The sequence below is a fragment of the Eptatretus burgeri genome, chromosome 15 (assembly GCF_056783735.1).
Source record: "Eptatretus burgeri isolate ZD-2024b chromosome 15, Ebu_testis_v1, whole genome shotgun sequence".
Taxonomy (NCBI): domain Eukaryota; kingdom Metazoa; phylum Chordata; class Myxini; order Myxiniformes; family Myxinidae; genus Eptatretus; species Eptatretus burgeri.
Genome location: NC_140975.1, coordinates 44126573 through 44153213, shown reverse-complemented (window position 1 = coordinate 44153213; position 26641 = coordinate 44126573). Strand labels below are relative to the sequence as shown.

The following is a 26641-nucleotide window of genomic DNA, read 5'->3' as shown; positions in this document are numbered from 1 at the left end:
GTGATAATAAAAGTAAACGGCTCGGTAATTGAAAAAGGGATTGATATCAATTTAGTAACAAATTTCATTTCATCAATAAGCCCAATGAAACACCAGGTGCGTTATAGTGAGAGATTGTGTCATCGCTTTGCCTCCGAATATCCGAGATGTTTGTGGTGCTATAAATTTATGAAGAACAGCCTTATGGGTAAAATGGCCAAGTCATGTTCAGCAAAACTCACATATTTTACTGCATGCCCAGGTTGTGCAATCTTTTCATTTGAGGCACGTCCAACTAGAGTACTAGACCATTAAATATACTACATCATGATGTTTTGGGTTAAAGATCACCACTGATGAATTGCGTTGTTACATCCGTCATTCCGACTAAACTTTTGGAATTGACTCTTCCTGTGCAGGTTCTGGAGCAGCACCCAGATGGTCGATGGAAAGGCTACATTCAGGACAGCCGCGGTGCTGACCGAGTCGGGTTTTTCCCACCTTCGGTGGTTGAACTCGTCAACAAGCGAGCGGGTGTGACATTCAGATTGGCTTGCTTTGTGCAGCGTACTCCGCTGTGTTGCAATGACTTCTTTGGTTTAACATTAAGCTTTTGGTGTGTTAAAGTTTAAATGCTTGTTTGAATTTATTTTTTAAGCACCAGGAGTGTTACATGTTGCACGAAGGTGTCGGTGGATGGTAATAAAAGTAAACGGCTTCATTAGTCGGAACTTTGGGACTCTCATTTAACACCTTCGGCTAGATTTCAGGGGAGTCAACATAACCCAGGACTGTCATAAAGTGGCTTTGTCTCGGAGTCGTTTAATTAGAAGCAAGGTCATGTAATCTATCATTGCAGCGGACATCAAATCCATTCTTTTCTCCAATGGCCTGATCTCAGATCATCAGTTCAGTTTCAGACCCGGTCATTTTATCTTGGACGTGCTGCTTCTACTCACCCAACAATGGGTGGAGGCCCTCAATGTCAGACGTTAGTTTAGGGCCGTCTCTCTGGACATATCCCATGCTTTTGATAGTCTGGCATCCCACCTTGCTCTCCAAACTGTCTACCTATGGCATCCAAGGCCAACTCCACACATGGCTTACTGACTTGTGCTACTCTCGTCGTCAACGTGTGGCACTCAACAGAGTCCTTATCATTTTCTCTCCCTGTCGAGGCTGGAGTGCCCCAAGGCAGAGTTCTGGGCCCAGTCCTATTCCTGATCTTCACTAATGATATTTTTGATTCCCTGGGAAATCTTGCTCATCTCTTTGCTGAGGATTCTACCTTCTGCCATGTCATTCTCTCATCCTTCAGACAAGCAGGGGGCAACCTCTTCCTTGTCTGCAGACCTTGATAGAATCAGGAGCTGGTCTTAACAGTTGGAAGATGTCTTTCAACCCGAACAAATCCCACAAACTCACCCTGTCTCTCTGAATCGACCATCTGGAAACCCTCTCATCTACTTTCTAAACAAAGCACTTGAAGAGGTTAAGGCATTCAGACTTTTGTCCCAAAACATCAGCAATTATCTTTCTTGGGCAGACCATATTTCCAAGATGGCCTCCAAAGCCAGTCTCTCACTGGGCATCCTCTGTTGTGCAAGATCTTTCCTTGGCCAAAATGAACTTTTGACAACATACAAGGGGCCTTCATTGGCATCTTGAGGTCTGCTCTCTCCTTTGCAGTGGCACCCCTGCCTCAAACCTCGACCTTATCGATGGCATGGAAAGCAAGGCCCTCAACATCATTGGGATCCCTTGAATCCGTAGGCCTGTTACTTTTGCATAGCAGACAGGTTAATGGTGTCTCTGTCTTCTACCTCCTCCTTTTTGGTCTTACACTCTCTGTCCCATCTTGACTCTGCCCCTTCCAGGTTTCTGTAGGAAACGCACGGTCTGCCAGTAACCCTCTCCATTTCAGTTGCTCGACACTTCAGTCGCATGGCAGTCTCCAGTATCTTTCTCTATTCCAACACCATGGACAGTCACAAGAACAAAGAGAAAAACACCTTTATCTACAGGATCAGCACTTTGGCTCCCCGTGGGATCAACGAGCGCTTTTCATTCATTTCGACCTCCAGTCTTACAACTTGTCAGTCCTTTCCCTCTCTGTTTTTCCTTTTATTTAAATTTGTTTTGTTTTACCCATCTTACCTCTCCTCTTTCTCTTCAAACCCTCCTTCATTTTTCCTTTCCTCTCTCCTGCCCTTCTTTTCCTCTCACCTCTACTCTTTCCAATTTTCACTCTTCTTCTTATCAGTCTTTTTATTATTCTATTATTATGACTTATATTTAGATTTTTATTGACTATTTCATTATATTTTTATTATTACTATTATTGTTTTTGTATCACTTTTTAAGTTGCTTTAGTTTATTTATCTAATCTCCTTTCCGTCGTTTGTTTTTCCCCTATTAGAAAAACTCACTTCTCCCCGATGATCTCACTTTTCCTCCAGTCCGCTTGACTTGTAACCCCCGAATCCCTCTCCCTCCTCAACGCCCATCTTTAACTCACTCGCTTTCTCTGTCAACCCTTGCCCTATCTCGGTCCTCTCTTTTCCTTCAACGAAGGGTTAACGCCCGTAATGTGAGCCTCTCCTTGCTTTCCACAGTGGTTAGCATAGCTCAATCAATGTTCTGTTGATTTTATCCGTTGTTGAAGTCATACAATCCATCCATCCATCCATCCATCGGGACCATACTCAACTCTGTGCAGAGCGTTGGTGCTGCCAAAGCAGTCTCCTGGGCTATTGAGCACAATCCTGGACAGGTCACCACTCCGATACAGGATACCAGCAAGCTGGTACTCATTTTGCCAACCTCAGAATGATGGCAGGCTGAGTCAATCCCACCTGGTATTAATTCAATGGCCAAGCGGGATTTGAACTCAGGACCCTGGGATCCCTAGGACCCCAAGCCCACCACCCGAATCATTAAACTAACACCATGCATGAAGTCATATCAAAGACTTTTTAAAAGTATGTGCTGCTTTGTTGCTTGATGCTCAGCATTTAAATTTTAAAGGATACAGCAGAGAGAAACCTTGTTGGTTGCCAATCTAAGGGGAGTGGAAGGGGGAGGGGGGGGAGAGTTCTGGTTAATTGCCCTGGTAACTTCCAAGAGAAAAATGACGTTTCAAGATGGGCCCGTCAAGTTTTGTCATTTCGTTTAAAGTTACCGGCAGTGTTTGTCTGATGTAAAAATATAATAAAGAGGTCAAGTGCAGTATTATCTTTGTGAGTGAGAAAGTCTGAGAGCCAGTGATTATTTGTGTGACTGCTCTTACATTGAATGAGCCTTCGACCCAAAAATAAATATATTTTTTTTTAAACTGCTGTGTTGGGGAAATCCTTTATTCTTTAGCACGGATCTCCTATTTGCTAAAGTCTTTTAGGTTCAGGCCTCTTCACATCGGTTCCTTGAATACAGAAATATTGTATAATGCAAACACATATGTATGTGCAAGAGTTTTTCGCTTATCTGGAATTAGAATTCCAGATAAGGTATTTTCATCATGCACCGTCCATCAGCCTCCTATTTCCACTTCTACGGCTAAACCACTGGGCCGATCTGGCTGAAATTTGGCAGCAACATTCCACACCTGACTGGGAACGGGGATTGCAAAGCTCGTTCTGGTCACCTGACTTTAAGTGGATCAAAATAGCGAACTTAATAAATTCCTTCAAAAATCTTCTTCTGTAGAACCACCAGTCAGAATGCTACCAAATTTGGGTTACAACATTAGGAACAGGGTCCTGATGTTAAATTGCGGAGGCCATGTCGATCACATGACCGGAAGGGTGTCAGTCAAAATGGTGGTCGCATAAATTCCTTCAAAAATCTTGTTCTCCAAACCAGTCAGAATACTACCAAATTTAGGTTAAAACATTGGGCCAGGGTAGAGATGTTCAATTGCAGAGGTCACACTGGAAGTGTGTCAAAATGGCCGACCGTCAATTTTTGGGGAAAATCATGTAAATTCCTTCAAATACTTCTTCTCCAGACCCACCATTCAGAATGCTACTAAATTTGGGTCACAACATTAGGCTAGGGCCCAGATAAGCTGCAGGTCCAGTTGTCCTATTTTTAACACTTATTGTGCATTTTGTGACCCTGAGGCAATCCAAGAGACAAAACCATCAGGCAATAAGTCAAATTACAAGTGTTTTTCATTATGTTTGGGATGTAACATCCAAGCGGAAAGATATAATGATGCCAATTCTTTACTTCTTAAAAATGTTTAATAATGTTTTTAAAATGTGGAAAACAAAGGTTTAACGCCACTGACTTAGTCATCACCATTGCTTGTGCTCTCCCTGCCTGCCACATTGCTGTCGCGTTTACCATCGGTAATTACCATCATTTCATTTCTGGTCTTTTACTGTCCCACTTCCATACAGGTAATTTGACCACCCCCAAGCCTCGTGCAGGGACCCTGCAACGTCCGGCTTTCCACCAGTACAACCAATGCCTCACCAACGGGAGCATGCTCGCTCGCCAAGGTAACGGTGCAGATTTTAGCTCGATGAGCTACTCTTCAGACTATTCAATGCTCTGGACAGCCTGATCCAATTCCGTGGCCGACTATAAACTAGGAGAAGTGAACTTCTCACTTGGGCTCAAGTTTTCGGCCATCATCAGGTTTCTTACTGTTTTGTTTTTTTCGATATTGACTCCCTCTTGCTGTTGAATTCCTGAAACAACTCTTGCCAGTAAACGATGATGAACAAATTTGTTTGAGCATTTGCACTTGTGAAGGTTTGTAAGACCTGAGGCTGATGGATGATGCTGTGATCCTTGCATCTACGAAGTGACAAACATGGTAGATATGGAGAGAGTGACAGAACTTTAATTTAATTTGTAATAATGGGAAGCAACTCGACTGCTGCATGTTCTGTAGAACTTGAATGGATTTGAAACGATGGAAATATATTGTCCACTCGTAAACAATATTTTTGAAATGGCCGACATTTGATGCGATCTCACTTGACAGAAAGAGGCATTACCAGTGCTCTGAGCTTTCATTTTGTGCCAAAACAAGACTGAGGGTTCTGTTCCAATGCTTCATCTGAGGCCTCCGCATACCATGACTGTCAACTCCAGCAGTGTATGTACCAAGGATTAAAATCTGTCAAATGCATAGATCATAAATGCTCCACAGGTGGCTGATGAGGTTCGAGGATAATATTATCACTTGCTCTCCTCAGTTCCATACCGGTGTCCAAGTTCACCCCTCATGGTTATGAAATATACATTCATAATGTTTCACAGTTGTTTCGTATGCGGCCTGCGGTTGTTATTTGCATCATTTTCTGGAAGTGCGGCCATGTTGCTGATGCAGTGCTCCTGTTACAACGAAGCTGGTACTCATTTTGTGGACCTTGGAACGATGACAGGCGAATCAACCCACCTGGAGTTATTTCAACAGTCTGACAATGGGCTCAAACTCAAGATCTCAAGATCTTAAATCAGCCACCTTAACCGTTAAGCCAACATCAAGCTTATCTTTCATAGTGACCATTGACCAATGTTATGAAACACTTTTGGAGTCTTGGCAAACCTTTTCTTCACAAATATAAACCCCCCAGGATATTTATTGGTCCAACAACCTCCAATTCGTGAAATCCTAAAGGCCGTTGATTTCTCGTTTTGCCAGTCTAACAGCCGTTATGACATTTTTCTTCCCAGAAATCTTTTTGAGCTGAATGTACTTCTAAGTGTTGTGTTTATAGTTAAGAAGGTGATTTGCTGTAGCAATACATTGCATAAAACGAGATTGCATTACGCTTTGGTGACTACACCATGGATTAAAACCGTAAATCTGTTGCTTTTTCTCCAGCTGTCTTGACGGTAGAAATGGAGAACAGAATTGTGGAGACTAGTGAAAAGCCCGAACTTACAGTGGCAAATCCTGTAGCATGTGCAGGAGCATTATGACCCAGAAGGATTCATGTGGTTTCCTATTCCCCATGACCCAACTGCTGCGACAAAGTGATTGACCGAGATTGGGCGAGACGCATACAAACCAACAAATTGATGATGACCGAATGCACTATCGGACGAATGATGTCAAGCAGACTTGGGCACCGTGGGAGTCATTGGTAGTTGAATTTCCAGCCAAACCTGGTAGTTCAAATTCCAATGGTCGGGATGCGCCACTGACCACTTGATGTCCCGCACTTCATAACAGGTGGCACAACTCCGCTCAGTGGCTGCTCTGGACCGGAGTGATGCTTTAAGGGAGGGGTAACTGGAGGAAAATTTCGCACATTTAACAGTGAAAAAACACAGAGAGATAAAAGGATGACGTGGTACTATCAAAGCACTTGGTCTTTGGCGATGCTAATTGGGGTAATTGATGATTTCGCTTATCTAAACACATGCACTACAAAATAGCTAACTAATCTAATTAAATGATCATTTCCCTATGGTCATTTTCAATACTGTATAGAGTCACGATCTCGGTCTCCCTAACGGTCAACACGAGACCGCCCGAGATGAACTCCCCAGATGCCAAACACGAGGAGGTTTTAAATTGGAAACCGCCGATTGGCGCATCAGGAAAAGGTTATAAGTCAGTTTTGGTACACTCACTGAGAACCGTGGTACACTCATTGAGAACCGTGGTACACTCACTGAGAACCGTGGTACACTCACCGAGAACCGTGGTACACTCACTGAAAACCGTGGTACACTCACTGAGAACTGAACTCGCGTGTCTGCTGGGAATGTACTTGCCCACTGATGAGTAACCGATCCCCAACCACAGGAATGATAAATAAACGTTTAATAAATATGTGGTTAAAGAAACCAGGGAAGGGAGCAAAGGAAACAACAACTGTTCGAGAAATATGAAGAGGAAAAGGATGTTCTCTCTTGTACCAGACTCTGTGGAACAATGGTTTATAATAAAGGAGTACGACACAGGGACGGACGAGACAACAAAACCTGGACAGATCTGGCGGCTGAGAACACGTATATAGGGAAGGGAAGACTCGTGCTGATAGCCAGTGAATCAATACAAACTAGATATCTTATCTGCAATCACAGTGATCGCCAAGGGTAAGCTCCCCCTCACCCTCGAGTGCAGGAGCATTATGACCCAGAGGGTGAGGCTTACCCTTGGACCGTGATCCAATGATGAACATATTTTGTTCGGTCCATCATATAACCTTGACCTTTACCATTTAGGGATAGATTGTAAATTAAGAAAATCTGTCCCACGTGCCTGGTGTTGGCTTTATGGTTAGAATGGTGGGCTTGGAATCTTCGGGTCCTGAGTTCAAATCCTGTTTTGCTGTTGAATTAATACCAGGCGGGGTTGGCTTGGCCTGTCATCGTTCTGAGGTCAGTGAAATGAGTACCAGCTTGCTGGTATCCTGTGTCAGAGTGGTGATCTGTCTCGGATTGTGCCCAATGGGAGAATGCTTCGGCAGCACCAATGCTCAGCCCAGAGTATGGTCCCAATGGATGGTCCCATCTCAAATCTGTCCATAAAAACTCAGTATCATCAAAATTGGAGGAAAATTATTCAAGTTATTATCAAAGAGGTGTTTTTTACCCTCATCAGAGAAGAGGGTATTGCATTTGGGTCCGTTTGTTTGGGACCCTGTTTGTACTTACTTGTTTGAGACCCTGGTTTTTTTGCTGTCTGTACTTGGCAAAATTTTTTTGTTTTTTGACAAGTATATTGATTGCCTCCGTTTGTTTGTGTGTTTGTGTTTGTTTGTTTGTTAATTGCCGGAATCCTTCGGATTTTGGCAATTATGTTGGTTGGTTGTGTGTGTCATTCTGTGTGTCTGTCTGTCTGTTTGTTTGTGTGTTTGTTTACCCTGTAGCAGCCACACCATTTCAGCAATCATGACCAAACTGGGTACAGACGTCGGCCATGGTCCAACTTAGACACTTATCGTTTTTGGTGAATCTAGGTCAAAGGTCAAGGTCAAGGTCACCGAAAAACCAAAATTCTTATTTTCGCAATAACGTCCGCTAAAATGGTCGTATCGACTTCAAACCAAATCCAAAATGTGCATCTTCCAATTCTGCATCCAAGCATATGTCTCATTGGGGTGTCACACAAACACCCTTCTTAGCGGTCGGGGGTCGAATGTCAGGGGGGTCGGGTCAAAACTTTCAAATTACGATAAAAATGCCATTTCAAGTCCGATTGACTTCCAAGTTATGATCATGACCAAACTAAGTGCTATAACTCATTAAACAGGAGCACTATCGACTTATAAAAACCAAATTGCTTTCCAGGTTTTTGTTTTTTCAGAGATCATGGAGATATGACAAAGTTATTCCTTGCTCAACGAGCAATTTCATTTGTTTGTTTGTCTGTCCGCTCACCTCCAGCCCAAACCACCCAACCGATAGTTCTGAAATTTTCAGAGATTAATGACACCGACCCTGCAACGGTCCCGCATTGAAGTTTTATAAAATTTGGTCGACCAAAAGGTCAACATAGGCCAGATTTCTAAAATCCTCAATTTTAATCCAATTAACTTGAAATTTGAAGAGCATTTGCATATCAGGTCACTGAATTCAACCATCTATTAATTTTGAGGTCAACAAAGGCCAAAAGGTCAAAATAGGCCAAAAGCCAAATTTGGGCCAAATTTTCTAACATCCTCATTTTTAATCCAATTAACTTGAAATATGAAGAGCATTTTCATGTCAGGTCGCTGAATTCAACGACCAATTGATTTTAAGGTCAAAAGGTCAACACAGGCCTGATTTCTAAAATTGATCGATAGGACCAAAAACTAAATATGTCACTATATCTCAAAAAGTGGATGAGTTATGACAAAACAAGGTGGATGAGTTGAATAGGTGAGAAGAACAAGCAGATTGGATTTTGGTTCGGATTCAGCCCATCAGTGGGATACAAAATGTGAACTGTTTAACCTGGCAGAGGTACACGCTCTACCGAGTGCCATTCTACTTTGTGCTGTTTCGCCAAGTTCTCACTTCATGAGTGATTTTTCATTTGTTTGTTTGTCCACACAGAACTTTCGTGGTTTTCTCTGCAACCGCTTGTTGGATTAGATGAAATTTTCACCATTAGTGTGACGACTCATGTAGAATGTTTGAATCACAATTATGACATGACAGTCTAATTCGGCGGTCATGTGGTTTTGCACCCACATTGGAAAACGTAAAAACTTTGGACTTCTGTATCTCTGAAACCGCACCAAACAAAAATTGAAACTTGGCACACGGCAAGTACTCCTCATGGGGAATGTGTTGGATTTTTTATGCCGCCATAGGTGCTCTCATTATGACGTCATAATTGCGTATGTAGAACGCCACATCCGATCAGTATGAAAATTTTTTAGGGTCATCTAGGGATAAAATAGTCCACAGAAAAAAATGACGTCATTGGTCACGTGATTCGGCAGCCATATTGTTTTTGAGAAGAAAAAAAACACCTTGAAAAATCTTCTTCTCTGAAGTGGCTGAACAGATTGAGGTGAAAGAACAAAAGATTCACACATATGATATCATAGGTCACATGGTTTGGCAGCCATATTGGATTTACCCTAAAACCTACAAAAATACACCACTCAAAAGAAGTCTGCAATCTCTGATTGCTCTTTTTCTTGTTGTTCATTCGGTCACAATCCGAAAAACATAGTTCAAGGACGCAAATCAAACAACTTCAGTGCAGATCCACTATTATGAGACAAGAACATATTGGAAGGCCAAGTGGTCTTTGAGATTCCACATTGGCAAAATTGAGTGATGACAAAAATACATTATTTTTCAGAGTGCCAGTTGACCATGATAGTCCGGGAGCCAACCGATCAAAATTAAAAAAAAATTGCCCGGTCTGCTATAAAAATTTTGTGTTGATTTTCATAAAGAGACACCCTTTGAGTATATGAAAACCAATGTTGGCAATGGTGAAACTCTTGCGCAACAACACAGTCAACACTTTTGCGAGCCCCCTCTGATAACACAATGTTGGCAAAAGCGAAGATGTAGGATGGGGGTAGGGGTAATTCATATTGTCCTAAAATCATAACCACTAAACCTATATACACAAATGACCCCTCTTATTAAAGAGGAGTTCATTTCCTATATCACAATTGGTGTAGATTTAACCTACCTACAATTGACAAGGTTATATGTCAAACAACAAAAGATTTATGCAACTCAGAAATGCTTGACTATCAATGGGGTCAGGAACAAGAACATACTTTTACATGCCATGGTTTTAAGGAAGATAAAATTAGAAATGGATTAACACAATATTGTGACATGAAACATCCTCTTCAGAGGAAGAGTCACTCTCTGAAACAACTCCACCACATGAACCTCTCTGACGAAGGCATATGCATGTCACTCAGCAAGGCACAGCAGCCTTTTTGCATGAACATCGTTTCAGACATTTGAATAATTTGCACATGCAAGACACCGTTTTGTCTATGTTTGGCTTGGCTGGCTTAGACATGAGAATTGGGACCAGTTTTCCATTGATAAGGGTTCTGCCAAATGTTGTGGCTGGGGGAAGTGCTCGGTCACTGAGATGTGCACGTCTATACAGAAGCAATTGATATAATGCTCTTAAAACAAGGAAGTAAAACGCATCTTCTGTTGCTGGCAGTGACCTAAGGTCTAATTTTGAAGAGACAAACATATGCTGCCTGAGGGTATCCAAACAGCTGAACCCTTTTTGGCCATGCAGAGCAGTCCAGTATACTCTGGCCTCATCAATGATACATTCTGTTGCTGCCATTTCACTATCTCTTCCAAAATCAACAAGGTGGGGAAGGTTTCCTATCAGTCCCAGAGAAACCTGTGCCGCTCTTCTTTTCACAGGAACACAGGCATCATCCCAACTGACTGGAAGAGGGGCCTTGTTGTCCCTCTCTGGAAAGGGAAGGGTGATCGCCAAGACTGCAACAACTACCGAGGGGTGACGCTGCTCTCAGTGCCGGGCAAGGTCTTTGCTCGGATAATTCTTGATAGGGTTCGCCACCATCTGCTTGAGCACCAGCGTCCAGAGCACTCAGGCTTTACACCAAAGAGGTCAACGATTGACCGTATCCTTGCCCTTCGTGTCCTCACCGAACGCAGACGAGAGTTTCGGCAGGGGCTGCTTGCAGCCTATGTTGATCTCTGTAAAGCGTTCGATTCAGTGAATCGGGATGTCCTCTGGAGGATTCTTGGTCTTCGTGGGGTGCCACCGAAACTGATCGATCTGATGTCTGAACTCTACTCTGGTACTGAGAGTGCTGTGAAGTGTGGTGGTACCATCTCTGACTTATTTCCAGTTGTTACTGGAGTTCGTCAGGGATGTGTACTTGCCCCCACACTTTTCAGCACTTGTATGGACTGGATTTTAGGGAGGATGTCGGAGAGATCAAGTTGCGGTGCATCGTTTGGCAATGTCAAGATCTCGGACCTTGATTTTGCAGATGATGCAGTCATCTTTGCGGAGACTTTAGACATCCTCTTGGGGGCCCTCGAGGTGCTGAATGAGGAGTCGGAGCCGTTGGGATTACGGATTTCTTGGGTCAAAACTAAGATCCAGGCTTTCGGTGACATCTTGGATGCTGCTGTCCTGTCTGTGTCTGTTTGTGGTGAGGATGTTGAGGTCGTGGATAGATTCACTTACCTTGGCAGTGATATTCATGTCTCCGCAGGTTGTGAGCCGGAGGTCAATAGACGTCTGGGTCGGGCCTGGGGAGTCATGGATTCACTGGATCATGGGGTGTGGCGCTGCCGGTACCTGTGCGGGAGGACGAAAGTCCGAGTCTTCAGGTCCTTGGTACTTCCAGTCTTGCTCTATGGGTGCGAGACTTGGACTTTGACCAAGGATCTGAGACAGAGACTTAATTCCTTTGGTACCAGGTCTCTTCGAAGAATCCTTGGCTATCGCTGGTCGGATTTTGTGTCCAACGAGCGGTTGCTGAGAGAGACTCGGATGAGATTTGTTACCTGCATAGTCCGTGAGCGTCAGCTGCGGCTGTATGGACATGTGGCTCGTTTTCCTGACGCTGATCCTGCTCACCAGATTCTCTCAGCGAGGGAGTCTCATGAGTGGAGGAGGCCAGTGGGCCCACCACGTGCCTCATGGTTGCAGCAGGTTGACCATCATCTCAAGGAGATGGGGATGGGCCTGGCATCTGCCTGGGGGATGGCCAGATGGAGGCCCCTGGAGTACCGGCGGAAAGTGGACGCAGCGACGCACTGTTCTGGCACATGCTCCCATACCTGACCTGACCTCTTCTTTTCCCCTTCTGAATGGGTAGCTCACTGTGTCACATCCACACAACACATATGTGCACAGAAGTGTAGCTGCGACATCAAGAGGATTTTCTGGTACTTCTTGCTCAACACTTCTACCAGCTCATGAATAGGTAGGTATTGATTCTGCCGTTGTATCCAGAGTTCTTGCAATGTGTTCAAGCAGCAGAAGTGATATATACACAGCATAATTATGTCTGTATCTGTTGCATGCACAACAGCTCGATGGTGATCAAGATATTCCACAATATGCAAGATGAGCAATAATCCTTGTGTCTGCCTCTTCATGTTCTTCACAAGGTAAGTCCAGAACTGAACTTGATGCTGATGTGATGGAAAGAGTGTGACCTTTGTTTTCCATCATACCACCAAGAATGATGGTCACTCCATCCGGAATAGCTTCAGGACTCTCACAAAGGGAAGTGCCAATGAAGTTCTGAAGATTTCCTTTATTTCTTGGATTCTTCATGAGTAAATTCCAGTCTGGAATTTCTAGACTCTTGGATGGTGAGAATTGTCTTGCCTGGTCTGTCTGGTTTCTCCTCTGCTGCTCATGACCCTTCAAAGTATGGCTATCATCAAAATCATACTGATCACCAATGATGTTGACACAGTTGCACATTTCAGGTTTCAACTGCAGGAGCTTGCGAAGATACAGCTGGGGAAGTTCACCAAATGTTTTCACACCCATTTTTGGTATTTATTTACAAATGCCATTGTGTCTACCAGATAAACTGTGTATAGGTCACTCTGTGGTAATGATGGCAGCTGTAAAACAACATCCTGCTCAGCTTCAGCAATTAGCACTGCCACGAAATCAGACTTGTTGCCTTTGCGCATTACAAACCCCTGTGCTAAGCGTGGATCAACCTCAAACAGGGATGATGGGTAGTCTGTCCACTCATGGGAAAATGCAATCTGTCTTGTGACTGGGTCGGCATCTCGATAGAAACACAGCACACGTGTAGCTGCAGTCTCATCTTGATAGATCCTGATTAAACTCTGTTGCCTTGATGGGTTTGATTTCTTCTGTGAGGAGAAAGTTACCAGCTTCAGTGGTTCAATCTTAATAGAGACCACCTCTTCTGCTTTCATAATGGCTTCCATGCCCTTAGCTTGAGCATGGACCAAGTCTTTTGAAGCATCCTTCTCACCAGTTGCTCTATTGAGCAGATCCACTTGGTTGTTACACTGGAATGGGTTTATCATCTGCTGGCATATCACTTTCTTGATCTCCTCAACATGCATATGTTCTTCTGTTGCCTGCTTATGTTTCTCCATGATGAGTAGATTCCTGTTGGCCTAGATTAGCCATAGACTTTATGTTCTCTGATACAGCTGTGAGAAATGGTGCTGTCTTCACATATTTATCTCGAGCAGCTGGTGCCTGAGATATGCCTTTGAACAGAGATGTCTTCCCTTCATTGTTATATGTCTGCTCCAGGGCCATGTCACTCCAAACACCATTGAATTTTCCTTTGGAAGAGTGAACTGTGAAGTACCCAACCTGGATCCAGCAAACCTTAACCGAACTGTGTTCAATAGAGTAAGAGGATTTTGGGGGTAGGGGTAACTTTGGTTGACAAAAATGTTAATTTTCTCTTTAAAAATTGATAGAACTCACTCAAATTTGCTGTTTTAATTAGCCATGGATACCATGTTCATATCACATTAAGAGAAATTAGTATTCTAATGCAGCATCTGCCTATGATAAGAAAAGTTCTAAAGGCCATCTTCAAAAAACGTTATTTTTAAGGCATTTTTCACAAAATTATGTACTTTTACGAGGTTTACTTCCACAAAGGCAATTTTTTTTGTCATTTTACAATGCACTGATTGAATTCTTACATTTAGTTCACATTTATTTTTAATGAATGTGATTTTTTAATTTTTTTAGAAATTTTATTGACAATTACTGTTTTATCAAATTTTTCAAATCTTCCTCAAACAAAAACGTCCGCCAAAATTTTTCGCAAGAGCTTATGAATTGCCAACATTGGTTTTCATGAACTGCAAACATATATCTAAACATCCTGGGGGTGTAAAATTTTATAGCAGAGGCTGTAAGGTCCAACCCTAAAACAGCCTCGTACACAGGTTGGCTCCCGGACTATGACCTGTAACTCGGAGAGGTATGATGTAAATGAAGTGTAAATGCATCTTACTCTATGCTATCTAGCGAAGGCAATTTTGGTCTGATTCGACAAACCTTTATGGAGTTTTGGTGAAAAATGTTAAAATGACTATAATTGGGTCATGACCTTAAATATTATGTAAAGATCAAACAAATTATGACAACGCCGACTACTTTTTGTTCCCATTATTGATGCAAAATTTCATTGCAAAAGTCGCATCTGGATCCAAGAAACAGCTTGGACATTGGCTAGAAAAAGAGTAAACCGAAAAGGTGGTTTAGTACTCCGAGAGGTCCAAGAAACTTTGTAGTCCCATTAAAAATTGGGTACTAATTGTAGAAACAAACCCGACAAGAGCTATAAGCTTCCCATATGTTATCGGGGAAGGTTTAATAAAACTAGCGAGTTCATGGAACACGATGCCCCAAGCAGTGTTTAAGTATACTGTGACGTCCACGGGACTTGAACAGTCCCGCCAACGTAGAATGAGCCGAAACGATGGAGGCGGTTTATTTATTTATAACCCAAACATGGCGGTTCTCATCGCTCTACCGCAAACGGGACGAGGAAGGTGGCACGAGTCACTTTTCACTGAGTTGATGATGTTTATTTGTTTTTATTATTAACCAGAAATAACAACACTCGGCAAGAAGAGGGATCCGGGGCGATTCGACGGGATGGTGTGGGATCGGGCGTGGGGAAAACACAGACAATTCCAATGAATATACAGATCTCAAACCCTCTAAGGCGCCAAGTACACACACACACACACACGCACTCACACACAAAACGTAGCTATTTCTGGTGGTCAGGCTGGACCGTGGTGTGGACGCAACCGTCCCTGGATTGGCGTCGGACGAGCTGGCCTTGCTCTCGTCAGGGGGACAGGAGAAACCGTGGTGCTGTCGACCTCCTGGTCTTGGCCCAAGTCCGCTCACAGCCGCCAGGGAACCAGTTCTGGCGCCAAATTGCGAGCAGGAGAGGGAGGCAGGTCCGCCCGCCGTTCGACCCCGTACTCCGAATCAGCAGAACCCCAGAGCCAACCAAGGTGAGGGACGAGGCTCAGCAAGGCTCCAAGACACGATGAAGAACACAATCGAATCAGCACAACAACAAGCACGCTCTCCGCGCAACAGCCTCCACACCAAAAAAACACGATCTTTTTGTCCCGATCTTCTTCCTCTTCCTTTTCGACCCCGAACAGAACCTTTTTATCCTCCCGTCCTCGTCACTTCCAATCGAGCCGTTTTATTGGCCCACCGCCGTCGCCTTCCGCCAATCGTGATCACGGGGCGGAGCGATCCGCAGCCCTGTCCTGTGACGTCACGGCCAGCCTCCAGGGACTACTAAAAGGGGTTTACGCAGACACACTTACCCTATCCCGTGTCCCTATCTAATTACGTGACAATTATCATTTCCCCCTTGAAGAAATGAACATTTACGAGACAACTTATCACCACTGAATTGCTACTTATTACATCGAGATCCTGGTAAACTCGAACAGCATGGCATACTTAATTAAACATCCTAATTACCCTTTGAATGCATACCCCCCCCTCAAACGTAACACTGTCCCCTCCTCTGGTACCGCAGCTCCTGCAAGGTATATCACAGGCGCTACCGTACCAGCCTTAACACTTACTGACTCACACCTAATTAACCTAACAAAATAAAGTAGGAGGGGCAATGGGCAGCGAGTCGCAGCGAACTTACCTATCCTGCTTAATGTACTACCCCCTTATGGCCTTATCCTCACCTAAACAATCATTCGTTTTTTTTTTTTGTTTGTTTTTTTTATCACATGATAGCACTGAGCGAAGGTGCACTCCATCTTCTGGATCATCGCTCTTGCCCAGCACTCTTCCAGTGATCTGGGGAGGGGAAACAAAAGGTTCCACAAAAACACAACACATACTTTACATTCCTTCTCTAAGCCTTAACGACACTATTCACAGGATATTTACACTTGACCGCCTCCCCCAGTGGATGCTAATAGACCCAGCGTTACCTGGGGAGCCAATTTTCAAATTTGCTTGCCCCAAAATTATGCGGACATCATGCCCTTGCTGCACATGTCAAGTTGTGCGGGATCGAGTGGGACTCGTACATCTTCACAACACTCACACCATGGTCATCATCACATTTCTAGGTCATGGTCCTCATTTTAATCATGCAGGCTGAATCCCGTCGTGGCCGTGGGGTGGGTTACCACAAGATGATGGGGGCATCTCAGGTGCAACCATGCCCACAGGTAAGCTTTAGTCCAACCCAGACGTTTCTCCGCCCTGCTCCCTTTTATTCCCACCCCCCTGGTAGCCATCAGCTCTCATCCCGTACAACACACTGGAAGGGGTCTCACTGGCTCCTCTGGCCTTCCTGGGTCGCCAAGGTCCTACCCGCCTTGGTCGCCCAACCAGACCCTCTCCCAGTTGCCTCCAGACACTGTCACCATTAGCCACCAGGGGTGAATCTCCTTGAAGGGGGTCGCAATTCCCGCTCACCGTGAGCTTCAGCAATCCCTGTGGACAAGCACATCATCCCCACCCACAAAACCCACAAGACTCCCCCACCCCATCGGCCTTACATGTGACACCTGCATTTCTAACACTTCGCCGACCATGACCTTCCCTGTTACCACACCATGTCCAATAAAAAATCAATGTGTGCACTATACATTTCACTTCTTAACTTAAAACAACTCACAGCAGTTCTCACCCGATCCACGCACCAGCCATTGGACAGCCACTTGTGCCCGCTTTGTTACCAATTACCCACTGTCCCGATTGTCACTCTAAAACCCAGCAGAACTTACAAACCCATGCCAATTTTCTCACAATTCATTTTTTTTTCCACCAAAGGAGGGCACTTCGCCACAATCTCAGCAGCCGAGCATAGCCGTATATGCTCAGCCCAATCTAGTCTCCCCGACCCCCGACAGTGATCTCCGGACCCGACCTATGAAAGGGCAACTCGGATAGACCTGGCGGTTCAGCAGGAGGATTCACCCTCTCCGAGTCTAAAAGTCTATTGGAGGGTCCCTCCATCGCCGGGTACCGGCAATATCGTTGCATGTGTCCTCTTCGCCCGCACCGGAAACAACTCCCCATAAAAGGCTCCCGTGAGTATCGGTGAAATGTCTCTTCCGGTTCCGGACCCCCTCGGCCATAATCGAATTGCTGTATTGGCTGGGCTGGACCCCGTCGCTTTGGCGCAATAACTACCGGATTACCCTTTATCAAACTTGACAGTTTCTGGCAAATTTCCTGAAACATTTGGGTAATGCCAATTTCTCCCAGCCCCCCTCCCTGATCCTGGATCTCCGCCTGTCGGATCGTCACCGATGGCCTCTCTGGAACCCGACCCGGCCGACTCCACGAGGCCAGCCTGGCCGCGCACTCGGCAGCTCGGTGAACGGTGGGTGGATCCTGTAACTCCACTAGCGCTCGGACCTCAGGGTCAGGAAGAGCAGCTAAAAATTTCTCTAGTGCCAGTCTATCCCATGCCTCCACTGTAAGGTCCCGATACGCGATCCTGACTGATTGGTAAATGTCCTGCGCCAGCTCCTGCACTGTCTCACCCGGCTTTAATCTGCGGTGCTGGAGCTGGGCCCGCACCAGATCACAGTTTGCCGCGAACCCAAACCGACGGCTCAACGCCTCACAAATGTGGGAGCTGGTCAACATCCCATCCGCGATCATGTTTAACACATCTGCGGCTGGTCCCCGCAATGTTGCCACCAAATTCCCTGTACGTTCCCGCTCATTCCACCCGTTTAGTCGGGAAATGCACTCAAATTGCGTCAGAAAAGCTTCAACGCTCCCTGACCCGTCGAAATTTACCAGGGGATCACTTTTACGGTGGCCCGCTTCTCAGTTTCTCCCTTGTCCGAATCCAGCCCAGGGATCAAACACCCTTGTTGCTGCGTATCCAATTTCGGAGCCCACTGTGGCCAAAGATGTTTTGTGGTGAGGGTCTCATGGGTCAATTTTGCCTCCTGTTCCAAACGTTGAATGGACCGATTCACCTTTTCCCGCAGGATCTTCTGGGCCCGCACAACCTCCTCCAAGGCTCCGTCGCGAGTTTGTAGCTGCTCCTCAACCAACCCGGACACTCTACTTACAAAAGACGGCTCTACCAGGCCTTTATCCAAGATTTCATCTTGGCTCATAATTTTATCTTGTTCGTCCAAACGAGCCTCCAATCCTTTTACCTCCTCCGCCAAATTTATCCCTTGCTTCCTCAGCTCTCCCCACTCTTCAACTTGCAGCTGCATACGAGCATCCACACAGGCACGATGACGTTCCAGGCTTTCATCCACTTTATCAACCCGAATGTTCGTTGCATCAATTTTATCTACCAATTTGTTTCGTATATTTTCCCCCTCCAATGTAATTTCTACCTTTGTTTCCTCCAATCTATCCTCGAATTTGCTTTGTATTTCTCCCAATTTAACATCCACACACTCCTGCATCTCAGTTTTCATTTTCTTCATCTTTTCCCCCAATTCATCCCTCATTAAATCAATCCGTGCACCCAACTGTTCCCCCATTACCCCCAATCGATCCGCCATCTCTGCCCCCTGTGCAGTCATTTTTGCCCTCTGTGTCACGAATTGATTTTCCATTTGTGCCGTCATTTCTGCCCTCTGTGTCAAGAATTGATTTTCCATTTGTGCCGTCATTTCTGCCCCCTGTGCCGTCATGTCTGCCCTCTGTGTCACGAATTGATTTTCCATTTGTGCCGTCATTTCTGCCATTTGTGCCCCTGTGCCATCATTTTTGCCCCCTGTGCTGTAATTGCACTCATTAAACGTTCCAACATTGTCCAGATCGTCATCGTGCCGGTTTCCGGCGCTGTCGGCTCCGTTACGGGCGATGAAGCACGGTCCACGCTCGGAATGGGGGAGGTTCCAACCCTACCCCCGTCTCTCCCTTCTTCCCCCGACTCGCTGCCAGACATGTGGCCTTCCTCCTCAAACATCTGCACATCCGCCATGGTGCAGAAGTCCCGTTTTCCGCCAATTAATTTAAATTTGAAAAATCCCGCCAAAATTTTCCCGCGCTCGCGCGCTTTTCTGTGGTAATTTTATATTCCAATTCGTGGCGAGATTTTAATCTTGGTATATTCTCCCGATACCAAATATAATTTAGAGGGGTTCGAACATCCCACTCCTGACACCAATGTGATGTCCACGGGACTTGAACAGTCCCGCCAACGTAGAATGAGCCGAAACGATGGAGGCGGTTTATTTATTTATAACCCAAACATGGCGGTTCTAATTGCTCTACCGCAAACAGGACGAGGAAGGTGGCACGAGTCACTTTTCACTGAGTTGATGATGTTTATTTGTTTTTATTATTAACCAGAAATAACAAGACTCGGCAACAAGAGGGATCCGGGGTGATTCGACGGGATGGTGTGGGATCGGGCGTGGGGAAAACACAGACAATTCCAATGAATATACAGATCTCAAACCCTCTAAGGCGCCAATTACACACACACACACACACACACACACACACACACACACACACACACACACACACACATACACACAAAACGTAGCTATTTCTGGTGGTCAGGCTGGACCATGGTGTGTACGCAACCGTCCCTGGATTGGCGTCGGACGAGCTGGCCTTGCTCTCGTCAGGGGGACAGGAGAAACCGTGGTGCTGTCGACCTCCTGGTCTTGGCCCAAGTCCGCTCACAGCCGCCAGGGAACCAGTTCTGGCGCCAAATTGCGAGCAGGAGAGGGAGGCAGGTCCCCCCGCCGTTCGACCCCGTACTCCGAATCAGCAGAACCCCAGAGCCAACCAAGGTGAGGCACGAGGCTTAGCAAGGCTCCAAGACACGATGAAGAACACTATCGAATCAGCACAACAACAAGCACGCTCTCCGCGCAACAGCCTCCACACGAAAAAAACACGATCTTTTTGTCCCGATCTTCTTCCTCTTCCTTTTCGACCCCGAACAGAACCTTTTTATCCTCCCGTCCTCGTCACTTCCAATCGAGCCGTTTTATTGGCCCACCACCGTCGCCTTCCGCCAATCGTGATCACGGGGCGGAGCCATCCGCAGCCTTGTCCTGTGACGTCACGGCCAGCCTCCAGGGACTACTAAAAGGGGTTTACGCAGACACACTTACCCTATCCCGTGTCCCTATCTAATTACGTGACAATTATCATTTCCCCCTTGAAGAAATGAACATTTACTAGACAACTTATCACCACTGAATTGCTACTTATTACATCGAGATCCTGGTAAACTCGAACAGCATGGCATACCTAATTAAACATCCTAATTACCCTTTGAATGCATACCCCCCCCCCCTCAAACGTAACAATACAGTATACTTCAAGTAAAATAAAATAATGATTTTAAAGATGGTTTAAAAAAAAATTTCCTGAGGTTTAGCTCTATCGAAGCAATCTTATAAATCACCGTTTGGAACATGTCCAAGTATTGTACTGCAAAATTGGTTGAAAGTTATTGTAGTACTGTACTGTACTGTTATTGGAAGTTACAAGAAGGCAGTGTTCAACTGTTTTGCAATGTTAAAGTATATAATTCAATTTAAATAAAATAAAGATTGTAAAAGTCGTATAAATAAATGAATTCCAGAATTTACCGCCGTTGAAGCAGTGTCTATTACACCAACCTATCGAACAAGTTGCATTGGTTATTCGTGCTTGACGTGTCCATTATGACGTCGATAAAAACAGTAAGTTTCCTGTTTGGAATGATTTTTAATTTTGTTTCACTAAGTAAGCAGACAGACAGTAAAAATATTATCTCAATCCTCTCTTTGTATGTGCGATCGGGGCGAATTCAAAGCCAATATACAGTAAAAACGAAAGACTTGTCTTCCGTTTAATATTCTGATTCGTGTTCAAAATATAACATTCAATTTACATAAGTTGTTCCTTCATCATAAGCTGATGTTTGTAGGCAGATAGATGGATGGATGGACATGAACCAATTAAAATTGCTTCACTCCACTTTTCGCTTTGCGTGCACGGGGAAACTAGAAGGACACTCGTTTGAGTGCACACCTTCACCAGGCTGAACAGTTTACGTTTTGTATCCTACTGATACGCCGGATCTGTATCTGGACCTGAACCAAAATCTAATCGGCTTGTTCTCATCACCTATCCAACTCATCATGCCTGGTGTTGGCTTAATGGTTAGTGTGCTGGGTTTGGGATCTGAGGATCCTGAGTTCAAATACCAGGTGGGGTTGACTCTGACTGTCATCCTTCTGAGGTCGGCAAAATGAGTGCCAGATTGCCTGTGTCCTGTGTCAAGAGTGGTGACCTGTCCAGGATTATACCCAATAGCCAAAGAGACTGCTAAGGCAGCACCAATGCTGTGCACAGAGCATGGTCCCAATGGATGGATGGATGGATCCAACGCATCCACCAAATTTTGTCATAATCCATACACAACTTTTTGAGATATCGTGCAATGTATCATTTTTGGCTCCATCAAACAAAGGTGAAGAATCACTTTAAAATTCTAGTATCTGGATTCAGAACGTCACCAACATCAAATCAATTTGTCTTTGTCATACACCGAAACTGTCCACCAAATCTTGTCTGAATCCATCCATAACTTTTTTTTAGATATCATGCTGACAGACAGACAGACAGACAGACAGACAGACAGACAGGGATGAAAACATAACCTCCGTCCACCTTCAGTGACCGAGGTAATAATTTACCTTCTAAGGTGCCAGAAATAAACTGTAAGCCGTCATTCCCGAACAAAGGGGAAAAGGCAAGGGCTTTTGTGAGGCTTGAGCTTGTCTGGCAAATGACACAGGCTGGTGGGGTGTAGGACGACTGGAGGTGAGAGGGACAATGGCGGGGAGATGACGTACACAGTCACTGAGAGAATGCACCAAAGAGGCGACTATGCGAGGAAATGAAGAGGAAAAATACAGTATGTCTGCTGCGCATGTGGACGTGGGATTTAAGCCCTTGGGCCCACCTTCCAGCACGCTGCTGGTCCTGTAATTGGCTGTTCCACCGTGCGGGGACAGTCCATTCACCAAAGCATCCCACTGCCATTCAAGACCCTCTGCAGCTCACTATACCCTGTGTGTGTGGTATTCCATGAAGCTGGGGTGGGGGGGGGGGGAGTACGCCGGATCTGTATTCCCCAAGCCACGCCACGCCTGTATAGCTTTTTTATATGCCATCTCAGTGTACATGTTACGTACAACTTACCTCTGACAGGTTCCTGTTTCAGATGTAAATCTATCCTACTCGATACACGGTCAATGCTGGCTTAACCCAACCTAGCTTAACCCATTTTAGCATTCTATTTTTCCACTTAACATTAGCGGAAAAAGGTCGACCTTGTGATGATCTCTTTTGCAGTTCTTTTTGCATGAGTACCGGTAATGAAGGACCTTGTTTGACCTGAATCATTTTGCTGTTTTAACACACTGACGGTCTTTCAATCTACTTCTGAAGCTTTGCAGATTGTATTGCATTCACATACAAAAGACTATACTTGGTATAAACAACAGGTGATGGATAGTTTCCTGTCCATTATTTTCCCCATTATTGTTGCAATAAAAGAAGTGTGATGGTGCAACATGGTTGCACACATTGCAGCACAGATGGCAATTATTCACTAACCTTTCTGACATTGCACTGATTAATGCTGTAGCATTTGGAAAACCTTCATTAGCTTCCTGCTTTGTATGGCAAGCTTTGAACTGCAAGGTGCAGGCCTATTCTAATATTCTACTTCCTTTCTTCCTCTACTTTCTTGTTTGATACCCTTGTATACACCCTTTCACTCTTTCCTTTCCTCCTGTCCCCCTTTTCAGCCTCTTGCCTCTCTGCTTCAGTGAGTGGTAGCACATCTCTAACCTCACGAGCCTACTGCACTCTGCGCCTTTGCCACCAGCCTCGGCGGCAGCAGCAGCAGGTCACAGGAACCGCGCCGCCAGGCCGAGCCTTTGGTCTTGGCACACCCCTGCCCCTGCCCTTACCGCCCCCACCTCCCCTTCCTAACACCCAAAAGGCAGAGGTTACTAGTGAGGCGCAGGCAGCACCGAGTACAGGTGTGCGCCTCATGCTGCTGCTTACTTTATCTAATATTCATTCATTCATTCCTGCATGATTTGCACGTTTCCCACTGCTATTGCTTTATGGCATGAATCTATTTAATTTGCATTGACTCATCACTTTTGTATGATTAGCTTTGTTGACTTTTTTCAGTTGTTTCTCCATTTGTTCCATCTTTCTTGCTTGTTCTGTGATGTTGCTTCCTTCCGGCCATAGTTTTCAGGAGCCATTTTGAGATCATCAGGGTGTGATTTAGTTTTCACCATTTTTGACTGCCCAGTGGTCTTGTGTCGGTTCAACAGGCATTTCACTTCTTTTTGTGGTTTGCACTGAAAGCATTAAAAATACTGATGCAGTAAAACCTGTATTATGCAATTATGCCTTGGTCACATGAAAGCGGCTACATGACACAGGTGGCAGCATGGAATTAAACATTAATTATTTTTATACACAGGGTGTCCGAAAATTAATATACCAAAAAGAACATTGACTAGTTTTATTGTTGTTCTCATAATATGCTTATATTGACATAAATTTGACACGAGTACATGCGGTATACTTGTATGTTTTAGGTTATTTAATTTTTTATGGCATTATTGAGATATTCTCGAATTTATTGATAAACTTCTCCATGTCATCCATCATTCACAATAATCAGTCTAATTCGGCAGTCAAATTCTAAAAAAAAACGTTTTTAAACACAGCTGCAGGGATGAATGACACAGCATCAACAATATGATATTTATGTTCTTCAATGTCCCTTGGTTTGCTAGTGTAGACTTTACTTTAAGAAAAAAAAAACCCAGAGATAAAAATCTAAAGGTGTTAAGTCGGGTGAACGAGCAGGCCATTTCATAAGTCCTCCTCGACCAATCCAGCGTTCTGAGAAAGTTTGATATAAAAACACTTTTAACAATTTGAGCAAAGTGAGTGGTACTCTATCCTGGTGAAAGATAGCTCTTTGTAATAAATCGGGATTTTCTTGGAGTTGTGGAATATAGAACTCTCGTAACATGTTGAGGTACGAAATGGTGGTAACAGTGCGTTCATCAAAGAAATAGGGTCCAAAGATGTGAGAATGTGACATGGCACTCCAGACGTTGACTTTAGGTGAATCTGTTGCATGTTCATACAATTCATGTGGATTTTCTTCTCCCAATATTCTACAATTGTGACGATTAACTTTGCCCAATATGTGAAATGTGGCCCAATCACCAAAAATGAGATTTGATTAAAAATCATGTTTGCCCGATTCTATCCGCTCAATTAATTCCTGACAAGAATTTCCTTTTGTTTCGTAACCCTTTTCTAAAAGTTCATCAACTATTCACATTTTATAACCTTTAAACCTCAATTCTTTGTGAAGGATATCATAAACAGAGGTTTTTTTGGAATGTTTAACTCGAGTGATGCTCTCCTAATTGACTTTTTATGGCTGTTGGTAAATACCTCCATAACAGCATTTGCCCTTTCATTTGACTTTCTTGGTCTTCCAGAAGATTTCCCCTTCAGGACATATCCTGGGGCCTCAAACTGATCCACCCATATTTCGCATGGAATGTCTTTTAGGTGCTGGTTTGTTCATCTCACACGGAAAACGTCATTGGATTTGAATGATTGAACCACATTCACGTACAAATTTCACAATTTTTTTGCTTTCTCTTGAGGACTTGTTATATCAGAAAATGGGGTTTCGACTGAACAATCAGTATTCACAAAAAACTACAACTTACAAGTCCAATGCATGTACTTATATCAAATTTATGTCAGTATCTCGAATAACAATGAAACTATTCAACGTTCTTTTTGGTATATTCATTTCTGGACACCCTGTATATTGTCAGCATGTTGTTTGTTTTGTGGGTGTTTGTGCTTATCTTGACACCTTTTAAAAAAAATAATTGATGTTTGCTGGTGGTAATTGACTTGTGAACTCAAATGGGAACATCAGAAGGGAAGATGTTAACCACTCCGAGAAATTGGTGTAATTTGAGACTGAAATGTGGTTAAAATTAACAAGTTACAGCTCTGTTAATTGGTTTTGGAGTGGCTTGCGATTGTACAAATTGATGTGCCCAACCTCAGCTGAGAGGGCAATTTATGAGCTGTTGGCTTTGTTTTGCTTCCTTTTGATATGGAGTGAACTATTTTCTTCATTTCAAATTACCAAGAATGCTATTGGGCATCCACCACCTGTGCTCGTCATTCGCATTGAAGCAACACAATATATAAATTGTAATTGCAGTTTAATCAATGAAACGTTTCAAGCTGCATTTAATGGGAGCGCTGTCATGCTCGTAATCGAACCGCTTCCATGTGTCCACGGATTGCTCGCACAATATCAGAATCAGTATTGTGTTTTTGTTAATCGAGGATACATCCACAGGAACAGGATGGTGCTGATATTGTGCATTTACCTTTGCACTCTCTTATCTCGGTCCGATTCCTGGCCCAATGATAAACTGTGGGATTGGTGCTTCGGATGGACATTAAGCCAGAGGTGGATGTTGAAGATACCCTGGAGTTTTTTGATCAAGAGTCAACGAGTTATCGCCGGCATCCTGAACAAATTGCACATTGCTGCCCTGACTTTCTCACAAAGCCACACTTGCTAAGCGTGACGAATATTCCCCCAAAAAACAACACTCAACACGAGTTGTGGGAGGCTATAGTCTTGCAGTGGACTAAAAGAGACTGGAATATGATGAAGATTATGATGATGATGATGATGATTCTATACTAGACTCCAAGACTGTTCATATAGTTTATGTGATAATTTGCACGTTCATTTGCTAATGAGCAACATTTCATGTCCTTCACTGTGATTGATATCAGCATTGTAGTGACTAACACTGAAGCCCATTTGATATACCCAAAGGGTCCTCGACGTCGATATGAGAGTTTTGATGTGAAGGATCCAGTAGTTTTAAGGTGCCTAGACAGTGGTTGTACCGCATCCCCTTTGTTCGGAAATGCAGGGGAGCCCATTGTGGATGGTGACAAGCAAGAGCAGCCTGTGGAGGGTCAGGGATCGAGTGAGGATGTGTGGGCTGGTCGACCAGCAGGTGAAGAACCTCACGATATCATCTTCGCGTGAAATGACATTGGCGTTTTGATTTTAACGTTACAAAAAGGTGAAAATTTAAAATGAAGCGGTTTCATACAATTTACACATCTTATCTCTTGTAT

The 26641-nt window shown here is 44.2% G+C and overlaps 1 protein-coding gene across 6 annotated transcripts in view; it reads left to right on the top strand.

Annotated features, from left to right (window-relative positions):
- Window positions 1-26641, top strand: part of LOC147012075 (caskin-1-like) — a 274888-nt gene that overhangs the window by 206880 nt on the left and 41367 nt on the right. For 5 of the 6 annotated variants that reach the window (XM_085858227.1, XM_085858229.1, XM_085858226.1 and 2 more), the window contains exons 10-13: window positions 399-513; window positions 4383-4484; window positions 23212-23448; window positions 26431-26517. In XM_085858227.1, the coding sequence (XP_085714353.1) occupies window positions 399-513; window positions 4383-4484; window positions 23212-23448; window positions 26431-26517 (541 nt within the window). The remainder of the gene's footprint in view (window positions 1-398; window positions 514-4382; window positions 4485-23211; window positions 23449-26430; window positions 26518-26641) is intronic. The other variant, XM_085858230.1, reaches the window with a different exon arrangement.